The sequence below is a fragment of the Agelaius phoeniceus genome, chromosome 12 (assembly GCF_051311805.1).
Source record: "Agelaius phoeniceus isolate bAgePho1 chromosome 12, bAgePho1.hap1, whole genome shotgun sequence".
NCBI lineage: Eukaryota > Metazoa > Chordata > Aves > Passeriformes > Icteridae > Agelaius > Agelaius phoeniceus.
This window is the reverse complement of record NC_135276.1, coordinates 2706308-2726071: the sequence shown is the minus strand read 5'-3', so window position 1 is coordinate 2726071 and position 19764 is coordinate 2706308. Positions and strand designations below refer to the sequence as shown.

At 41.1% G+C, this 19764-nt stretch overlaps 1 protein-coding gene across 3 annotated transcripts; it reads left to right on the top strand.

Moving 5' to 3' along the window:
• The first annotated feature begins 5501 nt into the window (after positions 1-5501).
• NAE1 (NEDD8 activating enzyme E1 subunit 1) lies at positions 5502-19292 on the top strand. 3 transcript variants are annotated; one of them, XM_077184997.1, is made up of 20 exons: positions 5502-5631; positions 7811-7914; positions 8006-8066; positions 8948-8978; positions 9613-9684; positions 10003-10082; positions 10637-10746; positions 11090-11199; positions 11793-11855; positions 12090-12153; positions 13225-13316; positions 14565-14624; positions 14712-14845; positions 14996-15071; positions 15368-15407; positions 16373-16459; positions 17353-17445; positions 17842-17956; positions 18032-18081; positions 19030-19292. In XM_077184997.1, the coding sequence occupies exons 1-20, from the start codon at positions 5513-5515 to the stop codon at positions 19137-19139; spliced, it is 1671 nt and encodes a 556-aa protein (XP_077041112.1). In that variant the 5' UTR covers positions 5502-5512; the 3' UTR covers positions 19140-19292. The 3 variants fall into 3 exon arrangements, with proteins under 3 accessions (XP_077041112.1, XP_054496786.2, XP_054496788.2); XM_054640811.2 differs by lacking the exon at positions 5502-5631 and adding an exon at positions 5738-5960; XM_054640813.2 differs by lacking the exons at positions 5502-5631; positions 8006-8066.
• The last annotated feature ends 472 nt before the right edge of the window (positions 19293-19764 follow it).

Here is a 19764-nt window from a genome sequence, read left to right as displayed (position 1 = left end):
CAGGACTTAGAGAGAAAACCAAACTGTGGATCAAATTTAGAAAAAACATCCGTGTTTTCTCATTCTCGGCCCCAAGGAAGAAAAAGCCATAAGGTGCTCTGAGCATCAGGACAGACGTGTGCAGGTGGGACCAGCCCTTCTCACATGTCTGTTCTTCAGGGGAAACATCACTGCCTCTCTTCTGAAACCCTGCTGCCAGCTGCAAAAAGGGAATGGTGTTTTCACCAGATCTGTAATTAATCACAATTGGTGCTTAGATGAGATGGAGAACATCCTCACCTTGGAAAAAAAACTTCTTGTGCTGCATTTAAACAAGGTACAAATCAAACAAAGTAAGGATGAATTGACAATCTGATTTTAATTTTGTAACTTTAAAGAAACATTGTAAATGGACAAAATTAAAAGCGTGGTTATATTAGGGACAGAACATAGCAGATTCCAGAGAAAGGAGTTGATCTGGGAAGCCTCAGTTACCTGGAATGATCCAGCAGTTGCCTGCACCCTGCTAAACCCATGGAGAGGCTACAATGAGACACCCAATCTGCAGCTGTAAAATGTCTTAAGACATCTCTGGGGCAAGGAAAAAGGCTCCTTCATTGTAATTTTGTTAGCTCTGAGGAAATGCTCTCTGTCAAGGCTACATTTTACAAACACATTGATTTTCACAAAGACAGTAGCACACAAAAATAGGAATTCTTTTATTATGCAATCAAGAATATGGAAGAATAAATCAATAAGAGCATTTTATGCAACTTTTATGTTGTAGTACTGCCTTGTAAGTATTAATTTATTTTTTTTTCAGGAGGTTTCCATGATAGTCAGCTATAAAACCTTTAAGAGTTGCTGATGCCAGCTAAATCACTCACAGAGGGATGTAAATTGCTGCAAAGGTCTCCACAGGAGAGTTCTACAATGACTTACTCAGGTCAGCTCCTCAGTTTGTTCCTGTCAAGCTGCTGTGACCCGCTCAGGTCCCTGGCACAGACACTGGGTACAGCTGTGTCCCAACAGTCTGGGCACACAGGCCCTTGTGGGCACCCAACCTTGGAATTAGAACCTTAAAATACTCAGAAGCAGAGTCAGGAAAGTGGTTCTAGGGAAAAATACAAAAAATACCAACACAGCAGTGAAAAGAAATGGAAGAGGGATTTTGTGTGTTAAAAGAGCAGACCACAGGCTGGGGAGACCCACATGCAAGGCAGAGAATGCTGAGCAACTGCTTTCAAGAGAAACATCATCACTGGGCTCAGGTGAGCCCACAGGGCACTGCAGGGCCCAACCTGCACTGGGCACCATCGGCCCCTTCAGCTTTTATCTTCTCACTCCAACCCACACAGGTCTCTGTACATCTGCACTACAAACACGTGGCACAGGAAGAGCTCTGAGACAAGTGAAAATATCCCAAAGACAGGGCAGGAAACAGACTCCACAAAATGGAGGTTTAAATGGATGGATTTAGAAAAGTGGAAAGGGGCTTGATAATACCTGAGGGGAAAGGAAAGGAAAGAAAGCCTGAATAAAACTTTAGCTTGTAAAATGTATTATTATTGATAGTCAGTGTGTAAGTGACAACTTTATGTGTTTCCAACCCAGCCAGCCTTCTTTCTTTATGAGGAAAATATTAAATTTTCCTTTAATATAAGGTAACAGTGTTGCTTATACAAATATCATGTTATTCTGTAACCCTGATACCTCTGGATATTGGCTGACTCTAGTAATGGGTTTTACTGATTCTGTCCTCAAATTATCATTTATCACTTCAAAAGCTGCAGTCACCATGTAATTCTGTTCTGTTTTACTGGTTTGAATCCAGGACAATTACATCACACTCGTGAACTTATGGAAGTGAGAACAACAGAGTGGTTGGTGCTCAAGGTGTGGATTTCTCCAATGCTGAGCTAAAAGTGACATGATTTCCACAAATTTCTCCTGGGCTCTTCACGCCGTGTCAGAAGTGTCTGCTTCACAGTGAATGATGGGAAGACATAATTCCATTCACTACAGTGAGATGTTTCAGGCCACCTTAAAGCAGAAATCTGTCTTCCCCAGCCTTCTCACTCAGTGTTTTATTCCCCTGTGCCAGCAGTGATGAGAACAGAGCAGCAGCCCAGGACAAATACAGGGGGTCTTCTGAACCTGTCACCAGGTTGTGATACAGAACTAACAATGAATGCTGCAGGTTCCCCTCCTTTATATATAGAATTAATTTTCTTTATTATTTAATTGGAGCTCCCTTTATTAAAATTGCTATATAATTGCTATATATATATAAGGACTGTATATTATGGTTAGAAAACTTCAAGATTGGAATGCTGGATTGAAGTTGGACATATTTAAGTTTTGCAGTTTTGAGGAAATTGGGGATTTTAATCTCTAAGGTAAAATGCATCTATAATACTACAGGTCTGATTGTTGGGAGGTTGTTGCACATGGAGGTGTCACTTGAGGATAATGCTTCTGATGAATATTACTGCATCACTGTGGAGGGGCAGAGCTGCATTTCAAGGTATGTAAGATGAAGTAAGAGTTATTTGGTTCCAAGGTGAATGGCTCAATGGCACTCTAAGTGTATTAAGTAACTTGGCAATTACATCTGCTGACATCATTAATAATGGTGACACATTTGAGCAAGGTGTTCTGTGCCTTCTTTAATGCACCCCAGCGTGTCTGGGGTGTCACTGCATGCCAACAAAAGCAGGTTAGAAATCCCACCAGTCTGGGTGCAGGCTGCACGCTCCGAGCCGCTCACGTACCACGGGTAGGAGCAGATGAAATGTTAAATAAAACATTCATCACTCCAGAGCCTGCCTGTGCCTCGGGCTCTTGACAGAGTATCTGTTTATCCAGGCAGCTCCTCTCTCCTCTTACATTGCCACCACAGATGCTGGCAGCTCCCACAGGGGGTTACCCTGAGCTGGCATCTGTTCTTTACATGTGTGCTAAAGGCATTTCAAACGAACCCAGGAGCTGCACAAAGATACTCCACACAGTAAATATAAACAGAACAGTGTACTGCCAACACTGAACACTAAAAAGCACAATCATTCCAGATACTTTTTGTATTTTTTACTATTTTATTTTAAAACAGACTGCCTACAGTTCTTGGTTGACCATAGAAATTTCAACTTTTAAATTCTCAAGGTCTTCCCTGCCAACACAAAAATGTGATGGCTTTTGTACATACACTGACATATTGAGATTATATACATATGTATGTACATTGACACATTGAGGTCATATGTATATTGATATATTGAGATTCTCATGCAGCCAGTGGAACTTCAGGAGCTGAAAGTGGTCAACCTTCTCCCCCAGCTAGAGAGATTTCTGAGAGTCATGAGATTTCTAAAGCAAAAACTCAACTGGGAATCTCCTCCTGGAATTGAGGAAAACAAAAAAATTGTTCCAAAGTGAAGGGATTAAGGAGAAAAGGACAAAAAGTACATGCATATAGTTAACAGACAACTATGGAAGAGAAAAAGCTTGCATCAAACACAGGCCAAGATAGAAGGGATAGAAGGAATTTAGTAGGAACACTTGGGAAAGTGGGGCAGAAAAAGGGGAATGAGGCACCTGGTTCTCTAGGACTTTCCCAGCCTTTATACACCAATTTTTTTATTACTTATTTTTGACTTTTAAAGCCATACACACTTGGTTGCCTTATCTTATGGGAACTGCATTCTGGAACTAAGCCTGAAATATTAATTCTTGAAATTTATGGTTTGTCCAGATTAAGCAGTGTAGTAGAGAGCAAGAACAGGAGACTTCTTTTGATTTTGGGAAACAGAATTTTCCTGAAATCCAGCAATGGTCACTGAAATGACAGCAAAAGGAAGTATTTACTGTGGCACAGCAAACACAAAGCCTGAAAAATGAACTTGGCTGGAGATGCTGTGTATGGAAAACAAAAGAGGAAGCCCTGTTTTGTAGTACATTACCTGCAAGATGTAAGCCACTCCATGTAATAATGCACTCCTGTGTACATCATTCCAACAGATGTACAGAAAACTAAAGTTACTGAAGAGAAGCAGATTAAAAGGATAATGGACTTTTTATATGGACTAACAAATCAGCGTGAACAATGCAGGTATTTCAGGACCTCTCTTTTGTTGTTGAAACTTAGTGCCAGAAATGTTGGTTTAAATCTTTTAAGGTGTTGAAATATTCTCCTTTTTTGTACACTGTCGAAGTCCAACCAATGCTGATCCTATATGGGAAGATCTTCATAACAGAAACACACAGGCACAACAGATTTCATATGTTCTTGTCTCCATACTAAGCAGGAATAGCTGCAATAATGTGCAACATCTCTGCAAAATATATCCTACCAGATTTTCCTGACTGCAGTACCTTCAGGGCTTCTGTCTCAGTCTGCCTGAAAATGCCTCAAAAGTCCATACAGAAAGTGCATCGAGAGATGCAGAGAAATGCCCATTTTGATCATAAATTCTGGTAATGGCACTGTTGTCTAGATAAGTTGGATCCATTACTGTGCAACAGCCAATAAATACACATTTGAGAGAGACATTGATTGTCTATTTCAGCGTTGCCAAGCCTCGTGCTCGGTGGTGTTCCACAAATCAAGCAGCCCAATTTGTCCCAACTATCTACACTTTCCCCTACTGGTATATTTTAGCAAACAAAGACATGAGTGTCCATTGGCTACAGGTTACATAGTTCTCTTATTACAGGTTACATAGTTCTGTTATTTATTAGTATTCTCTCTTCTATTGGTTAATGATGTCTCGCCTCTCCTGCTGATCACTGCCACGCTCTCTCTTTCTCCGCCTTTGTCTCGCTGCTTCCCTGTGGGCCGCTCCGAGAGTTGGTGCTCCTGACCCGCCCCTGCCGCAATTCCCCTTTACCCGCTCGGAGCTGATTCCACGCAGTTACTGAGCGGCCTTGGTTTGTTCCTTGTCCTCGTGGCCGCTGAATTCTGCATTCCTCGTGTATCGGTGGAAATCCTTCTCCTGATCTCTGTTAACTTCCCACGGGGCTGAGATCATTGGAACCTGTCCAGCCCCAAACCTTAACAAGGCAATGCTGCTGACCAGGAATTCGTGTTTCTAACAGCTGCACATCACTTAGAGCTTGTTGGCCGCTCTGTTTCACAGATTAAATCTCCCTCCTTGTTGATAAGGTTTGCAAGTTACAGAGATCAGTCAGCAAAGTACATTTTCTTAACAAAATTTTACATACTCCACATTTTATGAGGAGTAGTGCCGAGGCATAGGTAGGATATGATTAAACTCTCCATGAGCTCTTTTGAGTGGAATCCTGCTGGCAGTGGGGTTCCCATGAGGGCTGGATTGCCAGTGGTTAGGCATGGAGAGGTTGTTGGAAGTATTTTTTGTAGGCCTCCTATTTTTCTTGTTCTCTCTGTTCAGGCTATGGATAACGGACTCTGAGCAGAGGAGCATTGCTTTAAAGAATGGGTGGCTTGAGATGAGGAGGAAAGCTGCTGGGGGCAGGTTTACTCCTATTGTGACTATTATTAGGGCGAAATTATTTGATGTGGAGAAAGCCGTGTTTAATACAGTTCTCTCTGAGGCCTCATGTGCCGGCAAACGGTGCCGAGGGGTCCCCAGGAGCGGCACAGCGAAGGGCGAGGGCGGCGTTGGTGCACACGGGGTGGGTGCGAGTGAGAGGGGAAGTTACGAGTGCTACCGACCTTGCCGGCTTCGAGCCTCCAGCAGTGCAGTGCAGTGCAGTGCAGTGCAGTGCAGTGCAGTGCAGTGCAGTGCAGTGCAGTGCAGTGCTGCTGTCAGCCAGGGCTGAGAGAAGCAGAGACGCGGCCGGCGCCAGCGCACGGCCCGGGCTCGGCACCGCAGCCGGGGCCGCTCCTCAGGGCAGAGCAGGGCAGGGCAGGACCCGCCCCGCGCGTGCGCAGCGGCAGCAGCGGCCATGGCGCGGCCGGGCCGGGCCGGCCTCAAGGAGCAGCGCTACGATCGCCAGCTCAGGTACCGCAGGCGGGCACGGACCGGCATCGCCCGGCGCGGACAGGCTCCGACCGAGCGGGGAGCGGGGCCGCGCCTCCGGCGGCCCGCGGCGGGCACGGGCCCGCTCGGCGCCGCGCCGGGAACAGGCCCCCGGGGCCGCGGGCAGCAGGAGCTGTGTCCGACCGCCGGGGCCGTGAGGGCTCCACCGGCACACGAACAGTAGATATGCAATAAATTAACAGGATATATTTAGGGGCATATATATACACACATATATATGCATACATAATCTCAAGTGTATACACAAAGGGGGATAGCGATACATAAAAATATATATCTACGTAGGTACTTATGTACGTTTTTATATAAGATATATAGATTATTTGTACTATGTTTGTTGTATAAGTACATAATATATAAATATATAAATATGTATATTCTAAATATTGATGTTATGTATATCTCTCTGTGTATATATGAGTGTATAAAGGGGCTGTGCTGAAAAGACGGAGCCAGGCTCTGCTCCGGGCCCAGCCATGGCCCCAGAGCCACGGGCAGGGCTGAGCCCAGGAGCTGCCCCTGCCCATGCCCAGAGCTCCTGCCCTGGGCAGTGCCCAGCCCTGAGCAGGTGGTGCACAGAGGCTGTGCAGGCTCCTGCCTGGGGGTACTGCAGAGCCACACGGACACACTGCTGTGCCCTGGGCTCTGGGATGGCCCTGCTGGAGCAGGGAGGTGCCACCAGAGCAGCCCCCGTGGGCCTCTCCAGGCTGATCCATTCTTGGGTTCTGTGAAAGAGCAAAAAAGATCCGAGTTACCAGGTTACCCGGAGTTAGGGCTGTCTGTCTGCAGTGCAGCTGTTAAGTTTCCACAAGGAGCCGCTGGAGAGGGTCCTGTGGAAGGCACAGAGAGGATTTGGGGTCTGGAGCACCTCTGGTGAGGAGAGTCTGCTGGGAGCTGGACCTGGTTGGCCCAGAGAAGAGAAAACTGAGAGGGGATCTCATCAATGCATAGAAATATCTCAAAAGTGGGTGTAAGAGGGTGGGGCAAGACTCTTGAGTGATGCCCAGCAGCAGGACAAAGAGCAATGGCCATAAGCTAAAACACAAAAAAATTCACCCCAACATGAGGAAGAATTTGTTTTCCTGGAGGGGGCAAAGCCCTGGAGCTGATGCCCAGGGAGGCTGTGGAATCTCCATCTCTGGGACATTCCAAACCTATCTGGACATGTTCCTGTGTCACCTGCTCTAGGTGACCCTGCCTGGGCAGGGCTTGGACTGGGTGACCTCCAGAGCTCCCTTCCAACCCTAAAAATTCTGTGAGTTACTACCCCAGTGAAATCAGCAGGACGTGTGACCCAGGACTGTCCCAGCCAGATCTCAGCCTCAGTGCTGTTTCTGGGGGTCTGAAGTACCAGACTCAGCAAGACTGATTTCTGTCTCCTGTGTGTTTTTCAGTGTCTTGTACGAGAAATTTTGAAAAATACATATAAAATTCTATTATTTATTATAAAAGTTAGGAAAAACAGAATGTTCGGCATTAGGACAAAATTTGGGCAAGGACTGCTTTAACCCATGCTGGGTTTTGAACAGTTAAAGTGTGTTTGAAGAGAAAGAGGTGTGTGCATGCATATGGTGTAAAGTTGGAGAAAATGAGATGTCAGAGAAACTGCTGTTTGGAAAGTCTCAGTTTTCACAGTAAGTTTCTTTAAGGATGTTTATTTTGGTTAGTGCTGTTTAGGTCCTCAGCAGTGAATGGACAGTAGCATGCCAGCCCTCCATTTGTCTTGTTGTTGTTGTTGTTATTTGTTTTTATTGGCTGTGCAATCTGAAGTTAAATAGCTTCATTGCCTTTTGGTTTCCCTCCCAATTCAGACTGTGGGGTGACCATGGCCAAGAAGCGTTGGAATCTGCCCATGTTTGCGTGATAAATGCAACAGCAACAGGAACTGAAATACTCAAGAACTTGGTGCTGCCAGGTCAGTAGATATTTCTTCTGTCTCTTTTTTGTGATCTGTCTGATAGCTTAATGATGCCAAGTTATTCATAGGAGGTTTTTTCCCCCCAAAGGTATTGGTTCGTTTACAATTGTCGATGGGAATCAAGTCTCTGGAGAAGATGTTGGAAATAAGTAGGTTTTTTTATTGATTTCAGTTACATATTGACAAGTGACAGAGTTTCATAGGTAGTTCCATCTCTATATTTGCTAAGAAGCCCTGTAAGATTCTTTTAAAAGCCACTCTGTGTTTCTGCAGGTCTTCTGTGGGTTTGGAGGTTGGTGACAAACAGCATGCACAATCATTTTGATATTAGCTGCTAAATTATTTTACTTGCTGGGTTTGGACCTTACAGGTCTGTTTGCTTCACACATCAAGTTTATAAGGACAATGCTCTACTCAATATAAAAATATTGAAAGTTAATTTGTTTGATGTAGTCTTGAGCTATGACAGTGCTAGTGTTTCAGTGTGGTTCAATATATTTTCCCTAATTCTGGTGATGCAGATGACTTAATTTTCACTAGTCATTGTGCAACTGTGACTGCTAGGCATTTATTAGCTTTCATAGCTTTGAAAGGCTCTGTGCAGCAGGGGAAAAGGTAAGAAAATGTTTGCAAATCCTGTAAAAATTATTTGAATACTGATTCTTGATCAAGTTCTGTTATGGTGTGCATAGATACCTACAGGGGTTATGTGAGGGGGAAGGATATTCCATTATATGAGGAAATCTGAGTCTTTGATTAGCCTGGTGAGAAAGACCCTGCAGCATGAGCCTGTCTTCTAGAGAAGTTGGCATGTTCTGTATTTCACATTTATAGCTTGGGAATTGAAAAGCTTTCTTAAGAAACTGTTTCTGAGGAGAATACAACAGTGGTGAGAAAAAGCAGATTTAAAGGGGAAAGTAGTTTGTTGTGCATGAGAGCAGCATATTCTGCAGAACAAACTGTAACTTCAGTGTTGTTTTTTTCTTCAGAATAAAAATTGACATGTAATTTTCTCTTGCCTCTTTTTCAGTTTCTTTCTACAAAAAAGCCATATTGGTCAGGTAAGGAGTTAATAAATGTCAGTTTACATGTATTGAAAGCATGGAAGTGTTGAGTATTTAAACATGGTATTATGAATAATGCTAAAATCATATGTGTTTAGGTTAAAGTCTGTTTATTCTTTAACAGAAGTCCCCATGTTTATTTTTAGTTGCTCATGAGTGAGAAGATAAACTCAATTGTGGCAAGATTGAATAGAAAAAAATGAAGAGCTTATGATTAAAATCTATGGAAGGATGAGGTATAAGACCATTGTGGTTGAAGGAGTAAAGCTAAGAGTAGAGAGGGAAATGGGGAAAAAATATCACAAAAACAGAGAGTACAAGAGGCATAGATAACTCCTGGAAATTCTGTAATGAATCTGGAAATTAGGAAATAGCTGTCTCACAATTTGTCTTTTTAAAACGATATTACAGAAAATGCTCTCAAACAAAGTGTCTGCTATTATGGGATGCATTTTTGCTTCAGATGAGCAAGGCTTGAAGTAAGGAGCCTTAGCTTGTAAATGAGCTTTGTTGTGGGGTGTTTTCTGGGGTTGTTTTGTTGGTATTGCTTGGTTTGGCATTGTTAGCATGTGGCATTTTGTAGTACTCATACACTGTGTAAACTACATTTCATTCTGATTGCTCTAAACAGAGTCGTGCCCAGAGTGCCATGGAGCTCTTGCAGGAATTGAATAGTGATGTTTCTGGAAACTTTGTTGAAGAGGTTTGTCTTCCTAAATTAGTACTATGTGTGTATTATACAGTGTGATAAAAATGTGAAATAACAGCTGTGTGATAAAAATGTGAAATAACAGCTCTGTGCTGCTTTGTGATGTTGCAGTTTAAATAGATTCAGGATAAAACAGCATTGGAGAAAGATAAATCATTTGTATGTATTTCAAACGAAAAATCACTTCATGTATTTCAAACACTATTTTGTAACTTCATTTTATAACTTTCACTTAACACATCACATTCAGCAGACTTGCTCTGTACTCAGAAATTTTCAGTGTTCCCTGACATATATTTCCCCCCTATTTAGAGTCCAGAAAAGCTTTTAGACAACGACCCTTCCTTTTTTAATCGGTTTAACTTAGTGGTTGCAACACAACTGCCAGAAAGGTAAGAATTACCTAAGATTGAATTACCTGTTTTCATTCAGTTGTAAAAGCAGGTTTTTATATATATATATATATATATATGTGTGTGTGTGTGTGTGATATATATGTGTGTGTGTGGGGGCATTTATGCACAGGCACTTCCTTGCAGAAAAGCTTAAACAGAACAGAACTCTGTCATTGTGAAGGAAAATTACAGCCAGTGATGGCATTTTCTAGAGACCTTCTTGCTCCTCTGATGGGAATTGCCTCTGCTTGAAGTTAAGACTCTGCAACACATGGATCTAATCCTTTATTTCTATCTCACAACTCATTGAAGCTTTTTATTTGATACTTGGAGCATTTGGGAGGGTGGGATGAGACATTAGTAAGATAATGGATGAATATTTTTCCAACTCACTGTAAATTCCTGTATGAAATTGATCACCTTACGTGTTTAGGATCATGATGATAAAGTTTTCTGAGAGGACTCTTTCACAGAGTAACTGGTGCAGAAGTTAACTCTATAGTCAGATGTTGTCTCCTGTAGATCTGAAAAAAGCCTGTTTTTCCTTACAGTACATTGTTGCGCCTGGCTGAAGTTCTCTGGAATTCCAACATTCCTCTGCTGGTCTGCAGGACCTATGGACTGGTTGGTTACATGAGAGTTGTGATTAAAGAACATACAGGTTAGAGGGTTTGCTGAGGTAAAGACTTCTCTGGAAGGTTTAAAGCTTCAATAACTTATGTCACTTTGGGGTTTTTTGTTTGTCTTTTTTCATCTTGTGACACATTTAGTATTTGTTAAGTCCTAGGTAGTTTGCATTCTTTTAGGAATGCATAGGGATTATGGACTGTAAAATTGGAGATTTTCCTGACATTATGGGTGACTTACACAGAACACTTACTTTGAGTTTCTTGAGATTACTTTGAGAATCAAGCAGTGAAAGTAGCAGGTGATCTGTATTTGTGTAGCTCTGTTTTGAAGGCCAGACATAATGCTGAGAAATGAGTTGTGTTGTTTTTTCACAGTTGTTGAATCTCACCCTGACAATATGTTAGAAGATTTGAGACTGGACAAACCCTTTCCAGAACTGACAGAACACGTTCAGGATTACGACTTGGAGCATATGGACAAAAAGGTTGGTGTGTGGTGTGCACTGTGCTGCCCAGGACAGATGCAGATACACAGTGCAGGGATCCTGTGAAAATGGCTCCTGGCAGATGACTCTGGTGCCAAGTCTCATCTGAGCAGAACCAACTCTAGAATCAGTCACGAGGAACTATTTTTGCCTCTGCTCCAAATGTTCCAGTCTATTTAAATCTTAAGCAGGTGGGGGTCTTAGGAATCAAGGAGTATTCTTGGACAACTTGATCTTTTGTTAGATTGAATACCCCCTCACACCCTCTTGTGGAATTTGTTTTTTAATTTTTATGGTTAACCTACTGTTGCAAAGCTCTGCACCGTGGGTGGTTGTGCATAGCATGAGTTTCACTCCAGAAAAATATTGGAGAACTTGGCTCACCCTTTTTTAAATAAAGTAATAATAATTTGATAATTTCTTTTGTAGTACTTAAAGAACATTTTGGCTGAATCAAAATCTGGAACATGTCGTGTGTCTTTAGAGTAGTGGAAAGGATATTTGGAGATTACATTAAAAATAGGTTTTTAATTTGTTTCCTATTTTTTATCTTTTCTCGTTCTGACAAAGATTTCTCCACTGTTCAATTACAGGACCACAGCCACACCCCGTGGATTGTGATTGTAGCCAAGTATCTCACAAAATGGTTCAACGAGGTATGTTGCAAAATTGTATTAGTACTATTATTGGTCTGTCTTTTCTGAAGCAGTTAATTATTTCTGCAGTGTGTAACATAAAAAAAAAGGTGGAGTCATAAAAAAAAATTACTAACTGAAATACAAGTGAATGTGTGAGCAGTAGCAGACTCCTGGAGTTCAGCAGTCTGAACACAGTAAGCTTAGTAGTAGGCATTTTAAAGACAAAAATCTCTTTATGTTTTTTAAATTTAGAAAAGTGAACAGTGGCCTAAGAGTTACAAAGACAAAGAAGCCTTCAAAGACCTGATTCGGCAAGGTAATCCATGTCCCTGGGGTCCCTGATTCCTGCTGGCAGAAATAGATACAAGGTGGCACCTGAAAAGTAATCCTTAGTTCTCTCAGGTTTAATTTATGAAAGATATGATGGTATATACTGATTCTTCTGCTAAATGATTGCTTTGTACAGGTGGATCTTAAGATGCCAGACTTGCTTATAAATGTTTGTTGTCAATGTTTGATCCTGTCTAAGATCCAGAGTATGGTTTGGGTGGGAGCAAAGGCCTTAAGATAAAATTCTGTTAAAAATGTGATAAAGAGGAGAGCAAATGGCTTTTGACACTGGAATTGTTATTCTGCAAGTATTTGGTGTGTCCACTGACCCATCAGACACTTGGTAATCATTCACCTCTGCATCCCAGGTTCTGTAGCACTGACTGCACTGTAACCAGTGTGTGAATGACTTCATTTTGCAGGAGTTTCAGTCCAATGCCTTTTTAGGGTACTACAACTCATGTGGCATTTTTATGATCTATATGCCTTGTCTTAAATTATTGTAGAAAAACACCATTGACTGAATTTTTGGTATTTCCTTACTCGAAGGAAGTTTGAAGGCAGTTTGAAGAGGTCCTTATCCCCAGGCTGTGAAAAGGAGCAGATCTGATCCATAGGAATTACCTTTGGTTATGTCAGATTTTTAGTGGAGGCCCTTTCTTGGGCTGGCTTGATCTGTGGATGCATAAGTATTTGCCAAATTTGATCCAAAAACCCCAGCAAAACATGACTGACATGGAAGGAGAGTTGAATTGTTAATTTAGTGCCTATGAAGCTTCATTACATCCTTCTTACACAAAAAAAAAAAAAAAACAACAGTACTTTTGTGCTGAGTAATTTCTACTTAACATTACAGGAAAATTAATCATATGCAGAATTTAGATGAATTTAGCTTTATAATTACATCTGATCTTTTTTCTTGTGTTTTATTTTTCATTTTTTGCTGGTAGCTGATATGCCACAAATACATCCACAGCCAGTCTGCTCTGTTAGTAAGACATAAATCATGAGATGTAATTCAAACAGTTGTGTGTTTTAATTTTTTTTTTTCAATCAGGTATCTTAAAGAATGAAAATGGCACTCCAGAAGATGAGGAGAACTTTGAGGAAGCTATAAAAAATGTGAATACAGCATTAAATCGTACAGAGGTAAAATAAACATTTCTGTGATAAAACTGAAGCAATTTTACTGCCTCATTTTCTCACAATATATTATTCAGTTTTAGGACAGAAATTCCATTTGTAACACTTGTATTTAACTAAAACAGGATTAGTACAATGTTAGAACTGCAATTGTGTAGTTAAATAGACCTAGACTAGCTGGAAATGTAGCTTATGGAAATTCTCTTACTCCCTTGCTCTTGCAAGAATTCTGCATTTCCCTTCTGCAGACTTGAATTCAAGTCTAGAATGAGTCAGCAACCAGAGTGCATCAGTGAGTTCTTGTCTGACTTCTACAGTTCAGTCTGTAAAAAACTCTGAAATCCTGGGTACAATTGCAAGGATTTAGCAGTGAGAGGTGTGGCTGATACCAATTTAAATACATTGCTGTGAGAGAAACTGAGAGCACTTACTGAAATTGTGCTGTAATGAAGCCAGGGGCTGTACCAGTTACTCTCTATAGAACTGAAAGGCTGCATGGGACTCCTGATACAATAAATTCACTTCTTTTCTCTAGAAGAAACTTACTACAAAATTCCCTTCATAAACTGGTCAAGAATTAAAAGCATTAGAAGTGATGTTTTCATTGTTTCTTAAATAATCCTGACCTCATAACTTGTGGTTAAAAATAAAGCTCTGATTTCTTTAGTTTCTCATCTAGGGTAAACTGCAAAGGCTACATGGGGCAAAAGCACATTCTGTGATTCTTCTTAGATTATGTTCTTTTGTTTTGAACTGTGCTGATCTTGCTTGGATGGTCATGTTAAGTCTCCCAAGAAAGCAGCAGGTAAAACTTAGTGCTGTCATCCAAGCCACTCCAAGACACAGCCCAGGATGTTAATATTTATTTGAGTTTATGTGCCAGACTGACCTGCAGCAGTTAAGGATTCTGACTAACTGACTTTTGTAGCCCCATGCCCCTTCCCTGGCCTTTCAGCTGCTCTGCCCCACCAGGCAGGTGGGCAGTTACTGCTGCAGTTCTTTAAATCTCCTCTCTCACAGATGGAAGTCAGATGAGATTTCGTTTGTGACATTGATCTTGCTCAGAAGCAGTGCCTTGCTCTTGGGCAGGGCTGCTGTTTGAAATGTGTCTGAGCAGCACTGACTGTAGGATTCAGAGATTTGCTGTGAAACTCTGAGGTCACTTGGAGTTGGCTCACCTGTGTAGTGAGTGATGAGATAATTCAAGAAATCAAAAGTCAAAGAATTACCAACCCAATTTATTTATTTTCATAGATTCCAAGAGGCATTGAAGAGCTTTTTAATGATGATTGCTGCCTAAAACTAACAGAGCAGGTATGAGTAGTTAAAGGTAAGACTGAAATGTAGAAAAAGCATTGTATATAACATCTGTGTACGTGACTGTCTCTTGTGCTTTTGTAGTCATCTTCCTTCTGGATTTTGGTTCGAGCTTTAAAGGAATTTGTGGCAAATGAAGGGCAAGGAAGCTTGCCTGTCCGGGGCACCATTCCTGATATGATGGCAGACTCCAGTAAATTCATCAAATTGCAAAATGTGTAAGTAGACAACTCCTTGAGGGAGCTCACTACCATTCATGTGGCTTGTATTTTGTCTTTATAATGTGAAACAAACAAAAAAAAAAGATTGCCTTCAGTGTGGAGTTGATGGCTTTCTGTTGTAATTATTTACTTCTTCATTATTACCAGCTACCGTGAAAAAGCAAAGAAGGATACTGCTGCTGTGGGGAGCCATGCTGCTAAATTGTTACAGTCCCTGGGCAAGGTGAGTGCAAACCTATGCCCATTCTTGTAATGGAATTAAGTATCTGTGAAGTATCTGCTTTATTTATGAATTTGGTTTGATTGTATAAAAGTAAAATGCGTACAGGGATATACTCTTTACAATTTAAGATAGGGGGTTTTTTTGGTACATTAGTAACTTGTTATTTCACAATAAATATATTAATATATATGTGAAAGCAGGAATTCTCTGGCCATGGTGTGTACTGGAATGAGTATATTCTCTGTACTGGAATGAGTATATTCTCTGTACTGGAATGAGTATATTCTCTCTTTTAGGCACCTGAGTCTATTTCAGAGAGAGAATTGAAATTGTTCTGTGAGTATGCTTGGATTCTGTTCTGGGTTCATGCAAATGATCAAAAAACAAAAACTTTTGAATAATCATGTAGTTATTAAGCAGTAAGTCAATATTTGAATTTTTTAAGTAAGTACTAAGTGGTTTGCACCCCTCATTTTCAGGAGAAGTAGCAGATGTTCAGTATCTCTGAGGAGTGAGTCTGTAAAGGTTGGCTTTAAAGTGACGTATCTTTTCACTCCAAACAACAGGGAGCAGCTGCCCTCTGCTTTCTGTGATGAGTACCTGAGCACTCTTGCTCATGCTGGGGTACTGGTTTCAGAGTGTGGGCTCTGCAGACTTGAGGCAGTCTGCAAAGCTGTAACTCAGCTGATGGCACTTTGGGCTGTGTCTGTCCTGGATGTGTACATGTCTCCAGCAGCAGCCTGGCTCAGGCTCCTCAGAGCTCCCCTGAGGAAAGCTCCCCTGTAAGCACAGAGCCTAGAGTGTGCTGCCCTGCATTGGTAAAAGCATTTGGGAGCCTCCCAGTTGCTCCTTTTTCAGTGCTGGGTTGTAATTGCACCGTGGGTCGATCCATAGCAATGATACTGGAAAAGGATCTTTTCCAGCCCATGGCTGTGCTGTTAAAATACTAATTGAGAACATGTGAGGCAGTGTTAGATGTGGTGGAAGATGGAAAGAACCATGTTGATTTGCAGCCTGGAAGAGGGAAACATGCTGGCTGTGACTGATGAATTGCTGTGGTGTAGCTGTTACACTAACCTTGCAGATCCATAGAGATTCCACATGAGCACGAAGGATTTCCCTATAACTCTCCTGACCCTAGACCCAAAGGTAGTTAAACAGGCTTTTATTACTGCCAGCTGAATAGAAACAGGGAGGTGTTGAATGAAAAGCTGTTAGGCTGTGGCCTTTCCCATGTCACATGGCAGTGAGACAGAGCTGCAGTGAGCACTGACGGGCCCTCTCTCCTGTCCCCGTGCCAGGCAGCAACGCCGCCTTCCTGCGTGTGGTGCGCTGCCGCTCGCTGGCTGAGGAGCACAGCCCCAACTCCTGCAGCAGGGATGCAATCAGTAAGTACTGCTGCTGGCCACTCACCTCACTGCATTTCCAGCTTGGAATGGTTTGGTGAGGAAAACAAAATGTCAGCTACATGTTCTGTTGCATTATGGAGTTTTATCATTTGGAATGTCACAAAGTCTTCGGTGAATTAAAATCAATTCTTAGTGTAAGGAATATGGCTCTCAACTACAGTTGTGGAGATTTAGGTCTAGAATGTTGAATTCAATTTGATTTTGAAATTTCAAAAGTGACCTTACAGATGGATGCATATTTCAGCTTTTGTTTTCTTGTGGATTTTACTTGTAGTACTCTGTAAATAAAACACTGGGTTTTTTCAAACTTCTCTTTTCTGTACGTCAGTTATTTCTGACTGAGCTGGAAAGGTGCTTTAACCTGACCAAATAAAATAAATATCTTGACCCCTTTATCTCTTTAGGATGTGAACTAACAAACTAGTTACTTGATACTGCTTTTTGCTTTTTATATTGCCTTTTTTTTTTTTGAGCCAGATATAAGTAGCAGTTAGTATTTTCAAACTGCGCTTGTGGTAAGGGATTTAAGACCTGTTTTATAATTACAGTCATTACAGATCATACTTAAAGCATGTCTTTCAGATCCTAAAATTATAACTAAGGAATACCCATTTAAATTAAAGCACCTGCCAGAATTGAAACGTGAGTTTCTTCACTGAATAGTTTATATTAAATACATTAAATATGGTTTTGTCATAAACTTTAGAGGCAAAATTATGTATCTGACAGCTGTTTGATTAAGGTTCTGTCATAGGTTGCATCCATTAAGGTTTCTTTCTGCTGCAGATTTTACTATTTGTTTTCAGGCAATTCAAAACATTGCTTTTTCCATTCTGTCTGCACCAGCTAACCAGTTCTCCTGCTGTTTTCAGTTTCCCATATGGATAACCCTGACAGTGAAATAGTGCTGTACTTGATGCTGAGGGCTGTCAATAGGTTTTACAAGCAGCATGGCAGATACCCAGGTATGTTAATACCAGTTACTTCACATCATCAAAAAGATATCAAGTCCAATAGTTACTGTAGTTCAAGTTATAAACTGCAAAAACATTAGTTGTGGTTTTGTTTCCATAGTAATACAGCTTTAGGAATATGAAAATTAGAGTTTTTTCTCTTCAGGAACTTAAGGAATTTATCTGAATTGGTATCATTAATGGGTTGTTTGGATTATGAATCAGTTCAGCTATGCAGTAATTTGTCTATCATAAGAAGCATCAACAGAGTAATCAATTATTATTTGTCTAGTATTAATAACACAGTAATTTGCTTAGAAACTGTAGGAAAACAAACTATTTAGGCTGCCATTTAAACCTGACTGTGATGTTACAGTTGTGTGATGAAACAGGTGATTTATTTTCCAGGTGTCTACAACTACCAGGTGGAAGATGATATTGGAAAGCTAAAATCATGCCTTACTGGTTTCCTCCAAGAACATGGGCTGTCTGTAGTGGTGAAAGATGACTATGTGCAGGAGTTGTAAGTGTTGTTTTTGAGGTGTGGCTCTGTTGGTAGAACTGCTGGGCAGTTGGTGACTGTTCCTTTCCTGTGCAGTTGTCGCTACGGAGCTGCTGAGCCTCACGCTGTTGCTGCCTTCATGGGAGGTAAGGGTGACACAAACAGCAGCTGCTCAGCCACAACTGCTGCCTTCATTACTCTGGACTCTCAGAGCAAGGGCTGCAGTCACACATAGCATAGGGCACAATCCTCCCCTTCATTCTCCAGATGTGACCTCTTACAGTACATATTGAGTAAGTGAATGCACCGAGGGTTATAATCAGTAAAATAAATAAACTTCAAAAACAATCAGCTCTTCAAGCTTAAAAATGTGTTAAGAAATGAAATGCTGGAAAGAGGCTTAATTTTTTTAAAGAAAAGTGATAATTTTACTAATTTTAAAATTAGTGCAGTATATATCTTCTTTTAACATAGTACATATATGTTAAAGATCTATGAAATATCAGTAGCCTTGGATACTTACTTTCATTTGACCTGCAGATATATTTTCATGGATGCCCCAAATTGATACATCAATTCACTTACCTTCTTTATTTGGCTTCATGCAGTGCTGAAGATTTTGTATTATATTCTGCATATGTAGGAGTTTTTTTCTGATAAAGCAAAATTTGTTATACATAAAGGTAATTTCTGAGGAAGTTACAGAATGTTTCTTACTACAGGACAACTCAGAGGGAACACACTGAAGTGACCCTTCAGTTTATTTTGCAGTTAAATTTTACATGATTTTTTTTTTTAAATTCAGCTTTTCTGATGAGAGAGGTCGCAACTTGCATGGGTCTGTCTGCTCACCCATTTTTATTCTGTGTGTCTGTCCATGGAGAGAAAGTGTATGCAAAGCTAACTGCTGAAGTAGTAGCTTTCTGATCTTCTTTTATAGTGGAAAGTACTGAAGGGCATTTTTGCCTCCTAGGACGTTTATCAGGCACTTCTGAAATAATTCCAGTGTAGGGACTTCTCGATAAGTAACATTATTTTACTATTGTTTAAATATGACCTGCTAACTGCCTTCTGGTTTTTCTTCTCTTTTGCAGGAGCTGCTGCACAGGAAGTTATCAAAGTCATTACAGGGCAGTTTGTAATTTTTAATAACACCTTTATTTACAGTGGAATGTCACAGACTTCAGCAACTTTCCAGCTGTAGGATAAGCTCTTGACTTCAATGCCTCCAGACGCTGCTGCTGTATTTACAGTTTTTACAGTATTTACAGTTCTGTAAATACAGTAATGTTCTACCACTGACTGGACTGTTCTGTTCTGTATTACCTGCCAATTAAAGTTTCTTTATTTGTAATTATCTTCTTGTTGTTGTTGTTGTTGTTTCCTGAGGACAAATAAAATCATACTATATCTTGACAGTTCTTTAAAATCTAAGTTTTTTTACTCACCTCTGAAAGAAAAAGGCAGTAGCTGTTTTTGGCAGGGTAAGTGGCATTTGCAAATTGGCTCACCTCATTGGCAGCAGAACTGCATTTTTTCTTATAAAAGCTGCTCATCAGCTTGAGTGGGGAGAAGGCACAAAAGGATGAGAGAGGCTGGTGCAGCTCTGATGGTGTGAGGATCCAATGGTGCAAAGAGCTGGAAGGTGAAATCCCTTTTCTTGAGTTCAGGGTCATTAGGGAAAGGGAGAGTGTGCCTGAAAGCTCAGTTCTGTCAGCCGTATTCACCTAGTAAAAGGTTTTTTTCCTGCACCTGTGTGTGTGGCCAGTGCCAAGGGATGGCAGCTCTTTCTGTTGTGGGGGCATTGCAGCCTCCAGCTGCAGAGTATG